At 45.0% G+C, this 21,477-nt stretch overlaps 1 protein-coding gene across 1 annotated transcript in view; it reads right to left on the reverse strand.

The window, feature by feature from the left end:
• The window catches only part of LOC139284608 (whirlin-like), a 61,739-nt gene extending 47,058 nt beyond the window's left edge, over positions 1 to 14,681 (reverse strand). The window contains exon 1 of the mRNA XM_070904944.1: positions 13,965 to 14,681. Coding sequence (XP_070761045.1) covers positions 13,965 to 14,681 — 717 coding nt within the window. The remainder of the gene's footprint in view (positions 1 to 13,964) is intronic.
• Between the last annotated feature and the right edge of the window lie 6,796 nt (positions 14,682 to 21,477).

Genomic DNA, 21,477 nt, shown 5'->3' on the forward strand with positions numbered 1-21,477 from the left:
ATAATCAATTAGACAGGATTTAAACTGAATGTCCCTTTTTTTTTTTTTTTTTTTTTAAAAAGGAGAGTTGGCAAATTACGGCTTTGGTTGACAGAATCGCAGACTGAGGATTAAGGGAATGGTTTTCTGGCCAAATATTACATTCTGCTTTAGCTGCAGAGAGGGGTTGCCACTCGCAAATGGTGGTGGTGGTGGTGGTGGTGGGGGGGGGGGGGGGGGCAGAGCTAGATGTCTCACTGCAAAGTATCCACTTCATTCTACATCTGAAACAAAGCAGGTGGGATTACTTTCCAGCTCCCTAAACCAGGGGCCTTGAGTGTTCACGCTGGGGATGTGCCGATCTGATACTCCGATACTGGCCGAAATTACTGCATCAGATATCAGAGAGACAAAAACTATAATAACAAACTATAATCTGATACGATCCATCAGCCTAAACGATCACATGAACAGGAACACAGGTGAGAAGCATGTGCCATTTCAAAAAAAAATGCAATTCGAGTGTTTTCATGGAGGCTGGCAGCGGCGTTGGAAACTTGAACCCTTAAATACGATTTTTTTTTCCCCCAACGCAGCTGACTTGATATCAGGTGAAACAGCCTTGAGTTTCAGCTGTGAGCGCCTTAAGATGCCATGCGTACCGCGCTGTCCACAACTGAGTCATGCTGTGGGCTCTGCATTGCTTCCTTTAGGGGGAGTAGAGGAAAAAGACAGTATCGGATTGGTATTGGCCGACACTCAAGGTTGCAGGCTCACAGTCCCTAACAGTAGTTACTGGTCAGCTGCCAGGAGAGAATAAAGTAAAAGTAAAAATAAAGTTTTAATTGAGTCCTGTTTTCTCAAATTCAAACATACTGCAGAGGCTACATTGGCTACAAGAGATTCACTGACGTCCCTCTCGTCTTGATTACTGCAAAGCCTTATTTACTCCCCTTAACCATCAGGCCGTGGCTCAGCTCCAGGCTGTCAGAATGCTGCAGCAAGGCTTTTTTTTTTACAAGGACTCAAGAGAGAGTACCACGCTCACGCCTGCTAGTATTTATGACATACATGTTTTCCATTATTTCATAACCTCTGAGTGCTTGTCAAGAACCCGGTCTTAGCTCCATTTGACACTCCAACACGGTAAAGAGTGCGGAATTAAGCGCACGATCAGTTATCTTTGAGTCTTTTAGAAATCATATTGCTCCAAGTTAAGAAAAGAATCTCGCAGTGGTGTCTGACCTCAAATGTTAGCTGAAGAGCTGCTGGCGCGGGCCTCTTACTGCAATCCCTGCACTCAGTCCCTCAGCCTCTCCCATCCACGGGGAGAAACATTGCCATCCCAGCAATATGGTTCCAGTGCACTAAGTAGACTGCTGGCACGCTCAGTGCCTCCAGCCTAAAGACACTGCAGCTCTGCAAACGCCATTTAAACAGAGAGTGAAAGGGACAACAGAGGCGACACGTTTCTGTGCACACATTTCATGCAAGGCGCTTGCAACATTTGTTTTTTTAAAGCCACAGTAGGCAGCATCATTTCTTTATAGTATTGGGTCGAAGTAACTCATTCTGACCGGTGAAAGGGTTGGATGGGAGGAACGGAACCCCTCGTTTGTACAGAGCCGCTGTGATTGGCTTACGTTCTAGCTAGTTACCTGCTAGCTAACCCTGATTGGTTGTTTGATTCAGACCTGGTCGAATGAATGAAATTCGAATGAAGTAATATTGCCTACTCAAGCTGGAGTGTGGGACTTTAAATACACAGTGTATAGATGTGTAAGTGCAAATATTACACCGGAAAAATTAGGATTAGGAGGATTTCTTCACAAATTTGTGTTTTTGTGTTTTTATTTTGAGTTTTTTTAATGGCGCTAGGAGGGGTGTTGGTCATGCAGTTCATCAATGATCGCGGCCCTTTACAGACTCCTCAATCTGGATTCGCAGAATTTCCAATGTCAGTGTTGTCTGTGTGGCGACACGTTTGGCGTGCTTTTATTTCCCTCTTTTTCTTTGCTTCATCATTGTATTGTTATTTGCTGTTACAACAGGGGAACTAAACTTCAAATGTCTAATCGGGATGTCCAACATTTGCAACACTAAGTATATGAAAGCATAAGAGGTCCTCTTTAAGAGTACAATTAGGATTCATGTACTGTATGTATGTGCCTTTGTCCCAGCTCCATGAAGAAAGACAATATTCTATACATTCAACTCTTTGAATTATGTTTTTAAAAGGATTTCTGAGAAACCCAATTGACTTCCTACCCGGCCTACATTTCGGTAAAGCAACGCTACCTCCTACATGTACATCCAGGATATTTGGGTGCTGCTCAGCAAACTATTTTAGTACACTTTTCTGCTGGAAACCGGGTCTGGGTCGAAGCCTCTATGTTTGACGGATGATCCTCGCCCCCACCCCCCCCCACCCCTCCGCAGCTCTCTCAGATATGTCACCATTACCGCGGCACGACAGCTCTTTTTTTTGTTTGACGTGGACATGAAAAGTTCTCCATTTTGAGTGATGGCTCAGTGGGTTCTGTTTGGAGCTGCTGTTGTTTTACTGGGGTTTCCACAAAGTAATGATTGGAATGTTTCTCCCCAATATATAACTATGACGTACCTGCTGCTTTCGAACCACTTGTGCCATTCTACAATGCCGCGGCAAACGCAACAATTAACAGGAGGACATAATGGCGCTAATTACATGCTGACCCATTATCAATCATTACTACCGTCCATTATCACCATCCAAGTGTTTACTTCAGCTCGTTCCTAAGTCTAAAAAAAAAAGCCAAGACGGGGGGGGCTCCAACCATCAATTCAATTCAACACCTCTGGCAGCATTGAAGGATGTAGCCGGCATTAAAATGTCTCCTCTGCCCAAATCACAGCCCTGATAACATTTTTAAAGTATCAGGCTGCTCTACAGACTCCGATGAGAAGAAAAAAAAGAGCGGCCCGGATAAACTAGAGGGAGCGATGGTACTCTGCAACTAGAGCTTCACTAACAAATGACATGAAAATGCAGCATGACAAAGGAAGTCTCCGCAGGCGGGTCCATTGACTTTATTCAGCGTTGCACAACAACAGTGAATTAGAGGATGAGGTGGAAGTAGCTGTTTTCTATTCTGGGCCCTGTGTTTCACGCAGGCTGGGAGCCATCCAGAGCTGGAGAGAGAGGCAAAGATCAGCGGCGTAAACCGGCAGAGACGAGTGACACTCGGCATGATTTGGGCTATATATATGCATCCCTGGCGGTGCTCGAGCTGGGACGGAGTGGGTGGAAGAGGAGCTCTCGGTGGGTCGTTTTGCGCGGGGGCAGGACGGGTGGGTGGCTGAAGAGAGGGAGGGAAGTGGCGGATGTTTTTTTTATTATTTATTTATTTATTTATTTTTTACGCCAGAGGAGAGGTGATGCGCTGGGGACAAGAGGCCGGCGCGGACGTCAGTGCCGGTCACTCGGTCCACGGGGGCCTCTCTGAGGGCCCTTCAGTGGGGACTGAATCGGCACTTCAGCCTCTATGCGCCGCTTGTGCAGAAGTCACTGCACCAAGTTTGTTCTCTGCCGATGTGTATGTATGCTCTCGCTGAGTTTTGTGTTTTGTGCTGGTGTGTTTGTATGCATCTCCTTGAGCTTTGTGTATCTGAATAAAGGTCCACGGCCATGTTTAAGGAAATGTAGAAATGAATGAACGTCAAGGGTGAACAGTGTTATGCAGTAATGCAGTAGTGTGGGGGGCAGGCCTTTTTCACAGCAGACATTTTGACTTGTCATACTTGCCGTAGGAAAAGCACAGGTGCTACTAATAACAATAACAATGGCTGATAATGATGATGATGATGATGTACAAAGTGAATTGACCTTGACTTCCCTTTTTTTTATTTCATTACCCATCATTTGCTATTTCTTCCAGCACACAGGCTTTAATACAATTTGGCTTTGGTTTTGGGGGTGTTGTTGTTGTATATATATATATATATATATATATATATAGAGTTAAGACAGTACAGTAATAGCTGCTAGTTTCCACCACTGCTCTCTCTCTCTCTCTCTCTCTCTCTCTCTCTCTCTCATGAAAGTACTTGTGACTCATGCAGTGATGTGTCCCATGGTGCATTAACTTCACATAATAAGTGGTGGTGTGTGTGTGTGTGTGTGTGTGGAGAAGCAGACCATGTATTGTACAGCAGCAACACAGTGGTGGTGTGCAGAGTAACACAAGCTCTGACAGCTGTACACTGTGTCTGACTGTAAACATATTGACTTCCACATATAGAGGTCAAAAAGGTTATGTAGTTGGGTGTGTGTGTGCATGTGTGTGTGTCTGAGTGGAAGGAAGTAAACTGACTTAAATGAACTGTCACCTCAAATCTCCCGTGCCAGCTGCTCTCCTCCACCTGTTCATTTATTACATTTGCTGCACCTGATTCCACTCACTCTCTCTCTCCAACAAACACACACATTCCCACACACACACACACACACACACACACACACACTTGCAGGCGTGAATATGCAAAACACGGATGCATGCAAATGTACACATCATTTTGTAATACGTTTCACTTTCATTTCAATGCATGGATCGTCATTAAATCATTTCTGAGTTGAGCACTTGAGCCTCTTTTCAGTGTGATAGTTCCGGGAACTTGGTACCACGGGAACCAAACTCGAGAACAAAAAGTCCGTTTTTGCGTTGGCGAGCCGTGAAGATTATGCACATTGGTCCAATAACTGATTCAACGAAAGGCAACTGAGGGTTGAGTTTTTTTAGATTCAATTCAGTAAACTCCTCCCCTTCTGAAAGTCCTAAAATCCCCCAAGAGCAGGGACTATAGAGGGGGCCCAGGGACTGTAATCTGGGAAACAAAACACAGGTCAAGGTTCTGAAGTTCCCGAAATGGTGTGAGTGCCCCCTCGTGCTCAGAAACATGGACAGGATCCAGGTTTGGTGAACGGACGCAAAAAATCCTATAAGTAATCACTGGACATACACAAACAAGGATACTCACTTATACACACACACACACACACACACAATATTGTGGCAGCTGTTCTGCTCTGTGATCTACTGTAGCTACAGCACATGTCAGGCTGCTCCTCCACATCAGGGAGCTGATTCCCATCGGCCTCTCCCACACACTGATGCCTGTTATCTAGAATGTGCGCTTTGGAAAAAAAAAAAAAAGAAAAGAAAGGAGAGCTGCGTTCAAGGACACTCGACAACAGCCGCATTCGATAGGTGAAGCAGCCAAGGGAGCCGACGCGGTTTGTTGTAACAACAACAAGCGGTCGCGTCACGACGGCCTTATCAAACTGACGGCAAAGGATAACCTCACCTACTACCAAAATACTTCCTCCTCCTCCTCCTCCTCCTCCCTCCATCCATCCATCCATCCACCCAGCCACGGAGCAAAATCTGAGAGAGGGGTGCTTTTTTTGGAGCTTGTTGAGGGCCTGATGTGCAAGTGGAGTCATTTGGCCGTGATTATGTAATGTTATTTCTCCGCACGCACGCACACACACACACACACACACACACACACAAGTAGAATGAAGCATTCATTGTTTAAAAATAAAATCAAAACGGTGGCCAAAGTCACAGACAGCACAGCGATGTGCAATGATGATTCCACAGGCTGAAAATATAAAAAGGAAAACTACTACATTATAGCCTGGCTAGGATTTGACGGCTTAAAATTAAGTGTAAATCTAAATGCAGCCATATATATGTATATATATATAATGGATTATATATATATATATATATATATATATATATATATATAATGGATTTTTCTCTGAAAACGAGGATGTCTGCTGCAGCTGAAACGACCCTACGAGAACAGCGAGAGCGTCGACCAAAACAGTCAAATGTGTGGGCAGCTTAACCACGTCCTGAAACTCACTAACATCTGCAGTTTCGTCACCACGAGCGGCCCCCTTTCATATTGTCATTTTTCTATACGTTGTTATTATAAAAAAAATATATAGATTATAGTCCTGGACTTTTTATGCAGCCGTGCCCTCAATGCAGATGTAGATGAGACTTAAAGGCCTTACAAAATGCCCCCCCCCCCCACGTGTCTCTACGTCTCAAGGACGGCGCCCGGGGAGACGCCTGCCTACTCGCCAAAGCTGCAGGGAGACCTTTTAATGAGGAGGACGAAATCCCATCTCTGCTCGCTGCGCGTCTGCCAGACAACCTGATTAGCACAACGGGATTAGCGCAAACCCGACAGCAGTCATTAAGCGCTCGCTGTCGTGCCGCCTTGTGCCCTCACCAGAGCGGTGCCGCTCTGACAAGCGCCTGTTCAAAGTGACACGGCAAACAAATCCCACAAGGCCGCACGCGTGCTGTCGCGGTGGAGTGATGCGGTCAACAGAGCAGCGCAGGATGGGTTCCCCGCAGACTTGCGAAGGGAGAACCGTGTCGCGTTTGACACAGCGCAGGCAGGCTCCCATAATGCATTACTGACTCGGTGTTTACAGTAGAGTAACTATGCCATGCTGCTGTGTTACTGTACTGTATCAGTGTAACTCCAGCAAATGTACTGAGCACGAAAATACCGCGTTACCGTGCTGTCCGGATATTTTGGGGATTTGCAGCCTACAGTTCACAAGTTCATGTTTATATTCACGATACTGTGCGCATTTGGTTTTTTGCACCTTAATGATTATCTTTTATACTTTCGTTTTGTTTATATTTGCACCCTTTCCTACTTTGCACGGCAACCGCTGCACAGCAATTTCCCTCGGGGATGAATCAAGTCATACCTTATTTTAGCTTAGCTTACCCGTTACTTTTGGATTAAACATGAGTGAAAAACACACAACTTTCGTAACTTTATTCACTGATTTTGGTGCATTTTTTTTGTGCTGAAAAAAAACAAACAAAAAAAAATTGCATTTGTGCACTTTAGCAAGTCTTGTGATTGGATAAAAGTTTTTTTTTTTTATATGTTGTCTACATTCCACTTTCAGGAGCCTTAAGACAGTTCTAAAGGGCAGCAAGATGATGATTATCAGGCTTCTTTTTTACTTTTATGTAATTACGCCGTATGCTTCCCCTCAAATTTACTCAAACCCATTATCATTCTGAGATGACGCCCTGGCTTGTTTGTGCTAAGCCCAAGATGCACGGCGACGGTGCCCTTGCAAAACGGTAACACGCAGATCCCAACAGCCTACTTCCGGTGAGTCAGACTAACTCAAATAAAACAGTATGTGAGGGGAAAATCGCTGAATTGCTCACAGCTTGTGATAAAAACCAAATAAGGATAGGGCCTACAGCTGCGTTGTTCTGTTTTATAATTCGTTTCAATTATCCCTGTCCATATTGAGTCCATCTGCAATAGCCCCAGCACTTCCTCCTCCATACAGCGTTATTTACTACTTAGCTTTAACTGGAGACACGGCACACAGTGAGCACCAGCTCCCAGAATCCTAATTTCACACGGAAACAAATGGAGGCAAATCGATGCTTTCTCCGTTGAGCAAACATCACTGAAATGCCCCACGAATAGCTATTTGTGTACGTTTCTTGTGGGAGGCGGATTTTGTTGATACACGTTCCTCTGCTGAGAGTCTCCCGGTTTGATATTCTGTCTGAGTTTCTATAAAGGGGGACAAAACTGGCTGGAAGAAAGAGAGAGAGAGAGAGAGAGAGAGAGAGAGAGACAGGAGGAGAGAGTCAAAGGGCGAACAAGAGAGGTTTACACAAGTGGGGCAAGTCAAGTCAAGGTGACAGCTCAGGCAAAGGGAAACAGAGCGCACAGTGACGGGGGCAGAGGTTGGTAATGAAGCCTCAGACAGCTCTATGACCACACTGACCCATGGTGAGAAGCACAAAGTAGTATGCTCCAGCAGACGCTATACTGCAGACTGGAGTCCTCAAACGAACCAGGCCGCAACGCGTGTCTTACGCCTGCTGTACACGAATGGAGGAGGGTGCTGCTCCAGCTTCCCCCTGCTGCATCCTATTGCCTCCCATGATCTCTAAGAAATCGATGTCTTTGTAGTTCCTATGCAATGAGTCGTACAAATAGGGATGACATCTGGTGGTGGTCTTGCACATGGCAAAATGTACAAATTGAAGTTCAAGCTCCGCCTCTTTTTTCACCTCCATGCACCACCTGGCCAATCACTGCAGTAGGCACGTTTCGTTAGATCGTCTGCGTTTGGAAACTTGGAAGAAAAAAAAATGTCAGATGCAGCTTCCCTTGATTTCCCTGCTGGAAAGAGGTTTCAGACGATCGCCGCTCCTTGTACTGCCCCCCACCCCCCCAGACACGTCAGCGATGGGATTTTTATGAGGACACCAAACCTGTCACCTGTGTGTATGTACAATATAGGTATGAACTTTCATTCAGGCATCAGGTGTAGCTAGACGGCGGGGGAAAAAAAATAGATTTTTCACCGCTACGCTGGGCACGCTACATTGTTGGGCTGGTAAAATCGGTATGGATACTTGCATGTAATAGTAAATCACGTATTAGCTATTTATTTGTTACATTTTATAAACCCCTTTATAAAGGCTGCCTTGTCAGAAATTGGTACAGAATCAATTCAGTCTGCACGGCTACCATGGATACCAGTAGGAATAAAAGGACTTGTTGTATTTGGGAGGATTGACCATTTAAAGGGGCTATAATTTCCCATCATACCAGTATTGGTATCGCCATAGTGCCCCTGGCGCAAGGGTCTGTGCTCCCAAAATGACATCACCATGCCATGCCAAGGGCTCCGCAAGCTGTCGCAGGGCGTGGTCGTGCCCCTCTGAATTTTTGTGACTAGGCGACGCAAGTAGACTGAAACTAGACTGCCCGAGCAAGTAGGTCATTTCAAGCACCTCTACAACCCTTCCATGAGAGACCGCAGGGACAGCCACATGATTCTGAACTCATGGAGAGAGAGACTGCCACCACATTTAATAGATTAAAAACAGATATATTCTTCCTCAGCAACAACAAGGCAGGGTAGAGCGCCTCCCCCGTCATGTCAATGTGTCCTTGAGCAAGACATTGAACCCTAAGTTGCTCCCGATGGAGACCAGCACCTTGCACGGCAGCTCGGTCGCCATCGGCGTGTGAATGTGTGAGTGAATGGGTGAATGAGACCTTAACTGTAAAGCACTTGATGAACCGTGATGGTTGAAAAGCGCTATATAAGTCAAGACCATTTACCATTTACAAGCTCCACTGCAGGGCGCAGCCATGTTGGTTTATGACCATCTTCCACTGGCGTTTTCGGAGAATACCGCAACGGGTCGCCCCGCTCAGCAGAAACGCCTCTCAAAGCTCGCATGGCGTCTATGGAGGCCTGCTGTGGCCCTCTGACGCTGGTGCTGATTCATAGGAGATGGGGTTGGCATTCATGCCAACAAAATGCTGAACGTAAAAACCTCGACAGTGACGGCAGTGAGAGCAGCAAACTGTGAGTACGTGAGAACTGCGCGTGCTGATGAGGTGAGCGCAGGTGGCGGTTGGCGGAAATGGAAGGCGACACATTCCTCCCCTGTTCAATCTGTTCGTGTAGCCCTGCAGTCACAACAGAAATAGTTGTAACGCCTCTATTAATACAAGCAGGTCAAGGTAGCTTTCCTCTTTAGCTCTGTGTCGCCGGCTTGATTGTTTTTTTTCTTTTATTATAAGCATCTGATCAAACAGCGCCTGACACGCTCACTCTCATGAATTCTGGTATTATCCCTCTTATGTCACTTTGCCACTGTGGTTTCTTTCGAGGGATTCATATTCACGTCGGCTCTTTGCGAGGGTTCTAGATAAAGGTCTTTGCCCTTGTGCCTGCTGGTGTATAAATAGCACAAAGTTTGGAGGCCTGATCTGTGAGCAAGCTCCTGGCTGCTGTGCTTCTTCCTGAATGGATGGATGGATGGATGGATGGAGGAGGAGGAGGAGGAGGATGAGGAGGAGGAGAAAGAATGAGTTTTTACCTACTGTAAAATCATTTCCGTGTGTGTGTGTGTCTGTGTGTGCAAACCTACAAAAGAAACACTCACTTGTATAACGGCGAGTTTTGCCTAGGTGTCCTGCTCTATTTCTCTCTCACACGCATCAAGTTTACTTAAAAAAACGAACAGTTACAAAATCAAAGTTTGACTTTGTTATGGGCCCAGAAAATTAGGTCAAAAATTAGGTGGGCCTGTAATTCATTCATGTTAAATTAACCGCTGGTAGTCAAGGCAGATGTCAAAAAGGGTCACGTCATAAATAAATAAAAGGCCCAATCAGGAAGCGAACGTGGGTGTCTCAGTTTCCGCCCATCCAGACTAAAACGCAATCAAAGGCAGTGTTTTCAAAACTCTCCATTTAAGGGGTTGGAAAACGCTGGACAGTGTGGGCGCCAGGCGTAAACGCAGTCGTGCGTTTTTTTAAAACGACAGCGTATTAGTTGTGAGGTAGCCTCAGTAACCACAGCGGATGTGAGAAGAACCCTGCTGAGAGCGAATACGAGTAAGGCAACCAGCTAGTGATATGTTGTCTGTCACAGGAGAGTTTTCCCACGTGCTTCAAGGCAGCCGCCATCACCCCCTGTTGCATCTAAACGACGACGGCTTGGACTCTCAACCGGTTTACACACAGAACCGTCAGTTCCACGGAGGACGCCCTCTTCACTGCCCTCCGCTCAGCCCTCACACATCTTGAACATAACGACACCTACATCAGAATGCATCAGAATTTGTTGATTTCAGCTCAGCATCCTCGACACAATCTTCCCCCATGAAACGGATGAACTGCTAACTGAAGAACTACAGTCTGCAACGGAATGTTGGACTCAAAGACGGACCCCAGACAGTTTGGATTGGCGGTCGCAATTTCTCTCCACTCTAGTGCTCAACGCCAGAGCCGCCCGCCCCCCTCCCCCCTCCCCAGGGCTGTGTGCTCAGCCCCCTCTTTGTTCCTACTGTACACCCACGACTGCAATCATTGACATGGAGAGAACTCTGTTGTGAAATCACAATGCGATCCTTTTACCTTGAAGGAATACTTCCACATGTCCTTTCATTTAATGACAACAACTTGGGGATTTAAAGGGAGCTACATGCTGAAATGATTTCTTGAAGAATGCTAGCAGTTAGCATTAACAGCAGTTACTTTCCAGAGTCTTGTCATCACGGTGAGGTTGCCAGGTTTGGTACCATTGTCCCTATACAGAGATCAAAACCTGTCCTCACCTGGCAACCCCTCAGCTATAGACTAATCTGGGTTGACATGTCTCGATGAGATCCCGTACACATTGATGTTTACGCTGAAATGCTGTTGAAACAATGGTTATGTACTCTCAAGGAAGCCATATGCGTCTGACGCCATCCATTGACAAGAGACAGAGGCCGCAATCTCCCTGTCCTTACCCCTAATGTGATGACAACTGAACCATCTCCATGACAACTGAGCAAACTCTTGCATTTTCCAAGGTCCACACTGAATATTTAAGCTCAATAATTAACATGTTTGTATGTAAAAACACTCATTTCTGCTTTTAGGAGTTTCGTGCTGGGAAAAGTTTCCTTATCCTGCCACAGCACTTCTGCGCAGCATCTCCAGCTATATGCTAATCCACCAGCTGGTCTATGCGTTGTGCCCTGTACCTCTGTACACGCCGCCGCTATACTGAAAACCATTTCCCTGACAGTGGAACGGCGGTTGACCCATCCAATGGATAAAGGAAAGCCACTCAGTCCCCAAAAGCACTAGTGTGAAGGCTGAGAAACATAACATTGTTACATGTACATGTAGCACAATGTGTCCGCCCCTCCACAGTATGGATGTGAAAGTGCTGGGTAGTAATTAAGCCCTCGCCTTTTTACTTTACATAATAATGTGTACGGATTTGTGTACAGATTAAAAACACACAAGATACAGCGTGTTAATTAATCCTTGGATTGCCTGTTTGTCTGATGTGGTGAACAAAATAACACATCCTCAAGGTTGTCAAGGGAAAGGAGCTGTTCAGCTTGCCCCCCCCCCCAGTTGCTTGTGGAGGGAACCAGGGCGACGCTAACTTCTGGGTTGGCCTACAAAAATACATCCTCCCTGCAGCGCTCTATGTCACAACTTTAATTTGAACAAATTCCATAGATTGTTAGGCATCGGTGATTCAATAATACATACATATACATATTTTCTATAAAATGAATTTGATTGATTTGACAGCTTAGTAGGAACATTGTCTTTAACAAGGGCAAGAACTGGAATATTTCGTGCATGTAAGCGTAGTCAGTGATGGGGCCTTTTGTGCGAATAAGCGACACCCATTGAAGCCCAGTGTTGCAGGGGGTTTTTGTAACATTGAATGACATCATGTGTATTTTTTTTTTTTTTAGTTTAATTAAGTTTTCTATCACTAAACAACTTTAGAATAAGGAATAAAATTCTTGAAATTGGCCCAAGAGAGAGAGAGAGAGCTGGGTGGGTTTAGTGGGAGACAGTCATGTTGTTTGAACTCGGAATGTGGTCTCACAGTATTAACATGTTGCTGTGATACAGTTTAGAGTCTGGGGTGTTGAGATATGAAGTGTCTGTCTACATTCAGTCAGGAGTAGGTGCTACTCGACCATGACAAAGTTTTAAAAATGTCACAACTGTGGGCCTCAGTGGGTCAATGCAAAGTGTGCTGTCGTTCCAACTTGCATTCTTTTTGGTAAGTGCCCAGTAAAAAAACGTGAACCTTAGATTTTATATAAAAATCAAAAAAAAAAAAAATAATAATATGGTAAATAAGATATGAATGTATCTTCGCAAGTTTCTAAAAGCAGAGACATCAGTGCTGAAGGGCTGCTGAGATAAGACATGATAACGGGCCTTCTGGCGGGTCCTCGCGTCTCCAAATTGGAATCATGCTTTTTACTCATAAAGGGTCTCTGCCCGCAAATTACAAAAAAAGAACATACGTGTTTTCTCACTTATCCCTTTGTGGCATGTTTATTAGGGGGGGGGGTCGATACAGCATAGTATCGCGATATTTTACACGGCAATATTGTGTCGATTCACTGCCGCAAGTGTCCATCTTATAAAATATGAATATTGCAAGCAAGCAAGTTATTTATAACAAGTTGCACTGTTCAAAATACACAGCGGTCCACACACATTTGTACTCAGTTAAGCTGGACTATTCCACTCAGTTTAATTTGTTTTTATACGGCGCCAAATCACAACAAAAGTTACATATAGAGCAGGTCCACACAGAACTCTTATATAAATATATTATAAAGACTGTGATATACATGTCATACATTTCTGACAGTGTTGGTCAGTCTGTCTGCTGGACAGTCCCACATTTTGTAAGACGAACCGACTGAATTTTTTAAACTGCAATATCGTCGTATCGCGATGATACCGTATACCGATAATATCAGTGATTTCCCACCCCTGACGTTTATGTGCTCAGATATGCTTCCTGCAGAGGAGTCATCTCCAACATGTTACAACACTTCGCTCCATCACAGACTGCAGAATTCTGACTGCAGCGTAGGTTTACTGCGACCTCTACTATCTCATCAGGTTGTCTGTGGCCTGACAAAGAAGTTGCTGTTGTTTTGTTGGGGAGAAAAGGCCTTTATTTGTCTGTCTGCCTCTGAATATATTCATCTTGGTCCATTGTTGCTGGCGGCGCAGAGCGTTAAAGCCACAGCCAACAAGTGGTGTAGAAGAATTAATAAAAAAGCTGGGGCTGGAGGCAGCTTCCAAATTGGACCTGGGGGGAAGGGGAGGGGGGGACGCAGAGGAAGCAGCACTGTCACACATACTGTTGTGTTTTTAGGGCAACACTGCATGGCCCAGTGCCTCTGTGGTTTAATGCATGTTCATACACTGTTTACATCTGGAGTAAAAAAAAACAAAAACACACTTGAACAGGCTCACACACACACACACACACACACACTGTCACTGAATTCTTCTTCTCGTGAGTTTGCTTGGTTTTTTTGCAAGCTGATGGTGAGGTGACATGCACAAAGTCCTACCTTCACCGCCTCTATGTGAGTGACATTGTCAAACATCATGTCGTTCACGGTCACTATCTGGTCCCCGACCCTGAGTCCCTCTCTCTCGGCCGAGGAGCCCGGCTCCACGAGGGACACGTAGATCCCCACGCCGTGCTCTGACCCGCCGCGGATGCTGAAGCCCAGACCCTCCTGGCTCCTGGAGCGCGTCAGAGTCACTCTGCGCATCTCTCCGAAGGGACTCTCGTAGTAGAGCGGCGAAGCCGGCGGCTCCGCGGCGGCGGCGGCGGAGGTGAAGCCGTCCGGGGGGCAGCCCGAGGCGAGGGGCGGCTCGTGGATGGAGCTGACATATTTCTGCAGAGTCGAGTCGCCCTCGTCCCCGAAGCCCTCCGCGCTGCCGTTGCTCGGGAGGAGGTCCGTCTTCAGGTAGAGCCCCTCGGACGTGTACTGGTCGAACAGCAGCTGGTCGGACCTCGGGATGACCAGGCGCAGCATGGGCAGCAGCTGTCGTTTGCCGGCCGTGTTGAGAATCACTTTGAGCGTCTGCACCAGGTCGAAGACGTTGCGCTTGGCGTGGTACACATTGAGACAGTGGATGAACTGCTCTCTCTCCGGGTCGCTGAGCAGCAGGTTGAGCGCGTTGTGGAGCCTCCGGACGTTCGCCGAGAGCGCGCGGCCACCCGGGCCGGCCGAGTTCGCCGATGTGTTGAGGGAAACGCGCTCCAGGTCAGCGCTCATTCTACAACATAACGGGGAGTCGGAGAGCCGTACCGACCGGGCATCTGTCGGGGGCGGTGTTCGTGGTCGATCGCTCCCCAGCTCGAACGCCGAAGCGTGAGACGGGCCCGCCGCGCAACTTCAACAGGTGACCGGCGATCCGCGCGCGTAACGGCGCGTCAGCGCGAAACAAACCGTGCTCCCACGCGATGCTCTCATCCTCGCCGCGCTGATTAACGCGTAAAGGTTATTTATGTCCCGTCGCCTTTTTCTTTTAATTCTTATTCAAGCTTTCCCGCTGCATCCAAATAGTACCCGGTGATAGACCCGTGAAACCCGGCAGGTTGAAATCCCCGGAAAGCCTCTCTGGGTCACTCGCACAGAACACACACACCCTTCTCCATGTTTATTCTGACCACAGAACAAACTCCAGAGGCTTCTGCTGCACAACTGACAGGCAGCGCTGGATTGGACGCTCTCAGACCCTCCGTGTATAGGAAATGACGCAGGTGTGTGTGTGTGTGTGTGTGTGTGTGTCTGTGTGTGTCTGTGTGTGTGTGTAGCCTATGTGTTGCTTAGAAACTGACAACTCTTCTACACTCTTATTTGAATGATTATTTTTGGCAAGACATTAGCTGATGTCATACATTGTTGAGTGAAAGCAGGCAATTCATGACACTTTCCATCCAGAGCAGGTCTAGACCGACTCTTCCTGATGTTGTTCACAGAGACCCAACAGTTCCCACCATGAGCAAGACCTTTGGAGACAGTGGCAAGGATGAAAAACTTCCTTTTAAGAGGCAGAAACCTCAAGCAGAACCTAGACTCCAGGTGGGAGGAGGAGGAGGAGGAGGAAGGGGGGGGGGGTCATCTGCTTTGCACAAGTTTAAATAAAACTCCAGGCTGTGTTCATGTGGATGCACACGGCGGTAGGTGTCCGCCTCATCAGCCTTTAAGCTGATCATGCTGCATTAACGCAGATGCCTGTCTGAGACTCCTTGTCATAACTGGAGCCCGGGGCTATTTTTAAACAGCTATTTATAGTGCGTCCAGAGTTGTCTTCCTTCTCATGACAGTAACAAGTTCTCTCCACAATGAAAGCCCCCCCCCCCCCACCCCGAAGAGGTGTTCGGTCAACACTGTTAAACACAAAAACCCACATACTGTACATTACCGTGTTTCCCCATCATGACAACATGTTCTCCTTGAAGCTCCTATACATAAAGTGACCTCCGCCCCCCCCCCCCCGCCCCGTGTCTTTCATTGGCAGGTTGACATTCAAACATTAGAAATAATGTATAATAGTAATTTTTTTAAAAGTAAAAACAACAAAAATAAATACTTTCTAAAGGTTTAAAGCTGCATTTTGGGTTTTTTTGGCCACTTGGGGGCAGTGTGCACACTGTAAACACAACGCTGACATATTGTCACTTTGTTTTTTTACTTGATATGGCGAACTTGTTTCAGCAAAAGCCATGGTATGAACCGCTGCTATTTTAACAGTTTTAACAGCACATTCACAGTGCCTAATGTTTGCATGCAATGGACAGAGAGCGCTCATTTGTTTAAACTTAACATAAAATAAAGGAATGCACGGAATTATACGGCACAAAATAGGTGAATTGATTTTTTTAAATTATTTTTTTTTATTTTCAGGCTGATTTCAGTCTTCAGTAACATGTTCGTTACCGGATAAAAAACACTCTTTGACGCGCTTTGGTCACATACACACGCGGTATGCAAACACTCATAGGCTACGTACATACCTACACACATTATATCTCTTTATTTTCCCAGGAAAGATTTGTAAAGAAAGTTCAATTCTTTTCTTACTTTTATTTTATTAAAAAAAAAAAGAAGAAAAAAAAAAAACCTGATTCCAACATACACAGCAATTGACACCTACAGTATGTATTCACTCTCTCTTTCAGCTCTGGTTTGGTCTCCACCAGCTCCAGAGAAAATATCTGGCTCTTTGGCTGCTAAATGCTCTGCTATGTTCACCATGCTGGACTCTGACTGTGTCCGTCTTGCTGTTTGGTGACACTCAACCAGAGCAATGACCTGAAAGATGCAAAAACGCCATGACAATGAGCTGCACAGCCGGTGATCAAATAGTCATTTGTCAGTCGAAAACAGCGGAGGAAGATCAACATTTTTAACCATAGCCAAACTAAGTCCGATATCACCTGGAAGTTTATTTCAACTTGGTGGTGCCGAGTAACTAAAGACAGCTTCCTGGACTCTGGGAACGGTTAGCAGGCTACGCTTATTTGATAACTTAGTTACTAGTTACTTTACAAATGATGATTTTTGCATACAAATCCACCAGTAGCTGATAAAATATGATATTTTGTCATGAACGAACTACCCAACAGTAAAGCAAGTGCAGCTGAACCGATAAGTCGATTAACTGATTAGTTAAAAAGTTGAAAAAGTTTTTTTTCTTTTAGAGGAAAAATGCCAAACATTTAACCAGTTTCTCAAATGTGACTATTTGCTCCATGTGTTTTTAATAACCTTCATTTATTTTGTAATCATTTTGAACTTTCTACTGTTGGTTGGACCAAACAAGCGTTGAGAAGGTCTCGCTTTGGGCTCAGGGTAATTGTGACGGTATTCCTCACTATCAGCAGATTAATCCTTAATGGAAATGATCATTAGTTGATAGTTCTGATTATACTTACATACTTTTACTCAAGTAACATTTTCAATGCAGGATTTATAGTATTTTATAGTGGTATTAGTACTTTTACTTAAAGGATCTGTGTTCAGTGTTCTGCCTTGTGAGGACTTTGTTAGGACAATCCAACCTGCTGGAACCAAAAGCAAGGACAAGTGACACGTATCCTCTGATTCAAGCCATGTTCTTGAAATGATAGTATGCTGTACTTTGTTATTGACGGTGACTGTTGAAGTTTCACTTTGAGTCCATAGTCACAGCAAGATTTTTGACTTGGTTTTTTGTTTTTTTAAAGACGAGATGAGTCTAGATAAAAGCTGACCGACAGTGCAGGCCACATAACTGAGCCAGCTATGTCATATCCCGTTCTCTCCCCTTGTTTCCTGTATGCCTCCTCACTATTGACTGCCCAACAAAGGTGTGACTGCCCACAATTAATCACAATAATAATAATAATAATAATAATAGGCCTCACATCCCACTAAATACTCAGCGGTTATTCATTATGTCAATGCGAGACCATGTAACTTTTGACAAGCAGCGGCAACAGTGGCCTCTGCTGCCACAAGTGGCAATTACAGGATGAAGTTGCATGTGATGCTGTTGATGTCTGAGTGGTGAAGTACCCTAATTCAGCAGTTGCATTGGATATATTTATATTTATATTTATATTTATGCGCACATCTTGGTAATATATCCCACCATCAACATACATTGAGTACAACTGATAAAACTTCCTTCATCTTATGGTAAATCAACCCCCCCCCCCTTGCAATAATGGTATATACATAGCATGAATGCCATGTAAGACCTTTATTATGACTATAGGAACCCTCATCAGTTGTTTTCTCAACGTTAAGCTAGCTATGTGTTTACATTTACATGTTACATTTCACTCCTCATGGTTCAACGGGGTCAGGACACAGACTACGGAGCACCCTGTCTCCCAGGTTTGGGGGGGGGGGGGGGCTGCAGGCCCTCACATAACACTCTCTCATGCCATCTTTGCCCGGTAGAGCAAGGCCGCCCCTTTACATGGTCGCAGTCCTTACCTGGCAACAGTTGTTATTGCAGTTGATATGCAGAGATTGAATACTTTGGTTTTATGGTTCCACCCATTGTGAGGTCACATGCGGCAGCCCCTGGTCTGCTAAAGGTGAGTGGGGAATGTTTGTATTCAAATTGAGCTTATGTCCCCATTTTTTTTAAAATTTCCATTGAGAAAGGCGACCTGTGACATAGGGGTAATCTGACACATTACATTATCATTTTACTACATGTGTTCATTTTTGCTATAATTTACCATTGCTGTTGTAACATTGCATCGCTCACTGGTCCCAGGTTCGTTTCTGTCAGCATTCGGTTACAGTCCACATCAAAGCAAACACACAGTCATACGTTTAGTTTTTTTGTTCCTTTTGTTTAGACCCATCATGCAGGACTATTGTTTGGGAGGGGGGCCGACCCAGCATTTCCTGATTTTTTACCTCTGGGAACTCTCTTCATGTTTGCTGAGTCTGCCCACCTACCTTTTTGGTGGGCACTTTTTTTTACAAGGTGTGGCTGAGGATGACGAAAATGATCAACAAAAAGGGGGTGGCGTTTTAAACAAGTAGATATATAACTTACTTGGCCCTGCAACTGCCCCAAGATGCACTGCATCTCTTCAGACCGGCGGTAAAATAATTACGAATGATGGAGGGAAGCAGAAGTCACTCAGGACCCAGAAAAATATATTTAACACTAAAATATTTGATCATTCTAATTTACCTTAATATTATGCTGGATAATGTTACATTTAGCAGAAGAGTTCACGTTGATTTACATTTATGATAAACAATTTTCGCTCAACGGTAGCTGGGACCGTTGAGAAGACATATTGCCTGAGTACTGCAGTGTGACCAGTCTGCTCGCAATGGCGTACTTCATTGTTCATCTAGTATGCAGTATGCAGTACATACTGATTGAGTGTGTAGTACGTGTCGTTAATTTCTTCTTCATTCCCCAGATATAATACACATCATATGCAGCACTGTGTGCTGACTGGAGATTTTTTTTTCCGGATCAGTACGACATCCGGGTGTTTTTGACATGCTGCATTATTTTGCTTTTGTTTGCATACTGCATACTACATGCTACATTTTGGCCAAATCAGTATGTACTGCTAGTATAGTAGGCGGTTTCCAATACAGCCTACAGAGACAAAGTGGTGGACTGGCCACCTGACCGACACTGCCAAATAGGTTGTGGCGGTCAAGACAGATGTTAGGCGGGTGTGGTACTTTTTTTTTTTATTGTTTAGAAGTCTTACTTTTGTTTTTTTTATGAGAAGGAATGCACTTTTTGTGCAATTAAAGGGTAAAATAGTATCGCTTTAAAGCCATTTGTTTTTTCATATTAAAGGAGCAGTGGGAGTGTGTTATTTTTGTTGGGGCGTTACACAACATATGCAGGCATAAAATCATAAATTGCAGTTTTATCGGCGCGTAGGGGAGGCGTATTAATGCCTATTAAATAACAGAGGGTGGTTCCAGTCTTACCGATTACGTGTCACCTCTCTCTCAGTTTCTTTCTCTTTTTTTTTTTCTCTCACACCCACGCGCAAAGACAGACTCGTGCACAAACTTTGCACGGGGATGATTTTATAGAGCAGCCTCTGTATGTCCCACTTTTGTTCTGTTTTTGTTGTGTTGTCATGGTCAACTTTTTGAAATGTATGTACAGTAGCCCATATATGGCAAAGTGCTTTACATAACACGTAAAAAGGTATTAACATAAGGTGGTATAAAAACATCATATAAAATAAAATAGAAAGACACATTTAAACAGAATTTAAAATGGTAAAATCTATAGTAGTATCAGCGATCTTAGAACTGGACTGATGTGGTCTCTCCTGGTCTTAGTGTGGACTCTAGCTAGCTGTAGATCAACTCCTCAGAGAAACCTGTTGAGGCAGCATTACAGTAGTTGCTGGGCTTTGTGCTAATGGGTTAGCTCGCCGAATGAGAGTCTGATGCAGAGTCGTGGCTTGCGAATCGAATATACTCGTTCCTCTTGAAGAGTCGTTCATAAAGAACGGTTCGTTCGTGAATGGAACATCGCTAGAGGGAAAGGTTCGCGGTGAAGTTGTCTAGTGGCAGTAAATGTACAGTGTAGGTTACAGTTTGCCTACGAATGAAAGCTGCAGCTCCTCAGTACCCAAGAAGTTCCCCGTGTCTTGCTTCCCAGCTGCTGGGTAAAAGTGAAATGGCAATGTTACGATGTCTTACGATGCCTTCAATGTCTCTGTCTGGCTGTATTAGAACACTCCGGGCAATGTTACAAATCAGCGAGCAGTTGTGTTGGATTTACAGGATTTTGGCGTCAATGTGATGAAGTATCTTTTTTTTTTTTGTATTTTTTTGCTTTGTGTTTCAGTGGATTAGTCCAAAAAAAAAGATAGCCTGGGAACCAAACGAATCTGCGAGCTCATGTTTCATGCGTCTGGCCGCCCTCCTGATCAGACAGATTTCCAGCCGACCTGGCCCCCGGGTCAGGCCAATCGCAACCATTTATCTAATATGGGGCGGGTTTGATATGATGACTGTGGTGGTTTCTGTTATTTCAGGTAGCTCTTATCACGCTGATGTTTGTTCATGAGTTCATTTTTCTGAAAAGTCTGGTTTTAATTAGTTATTTGATGCTATAAAAACGACATGATTGACAGCTGTGATTGACTGTGGTTTGCTCGCGATTGGGTCAGGTGTTTGTATGGGCGGGATCTCAATACATATATAACTTTATATACATAGAGAGAGAGAGAGAGAGAGAGAGAGAGAACTGCTTTTTGGCATTTGAGGATGATCAACTCCGCTACAGAGAAGGAATTATATTTATCATATGCACTGAAATAAGGCAAAACAAGGGCAGGCTGTTTTGTGTGCATCCATTTGTAACAGACCCCCCCAGAGAGAGTGGAACCTCAACACTGTTTAAAAGACAGTTGGAGCCGTCAGGATTTAGTTTGGACTTAAATGAAGCGGAGTGGGCGAGGGAGGTTTTATCTGGAGACAACATTAATCCACTCCCTCTCTGAGTGAAAACTGTCATCTTCTCACCAGCAGAGTCGCCCCGTCGGCCTTCTTACTCGACAGT

The sequence above is a fragment of the Enoplosus armatus genome, chromosome 4 (genome assembly GCF_043641665.1).
Source record: "Enoplosus armatus isolate fEnoArm2 chromosome 4, fEnoArm2.hap1, whole genome shotgun sequence".
In the NCBI taxonomy this organism is placed as follows: Eukaryota; Metazoa; Chordata; class Actinopteri; order Centrarchiformes; family Enoplosidae; genus Enoplosus; species Enoplosus armatus.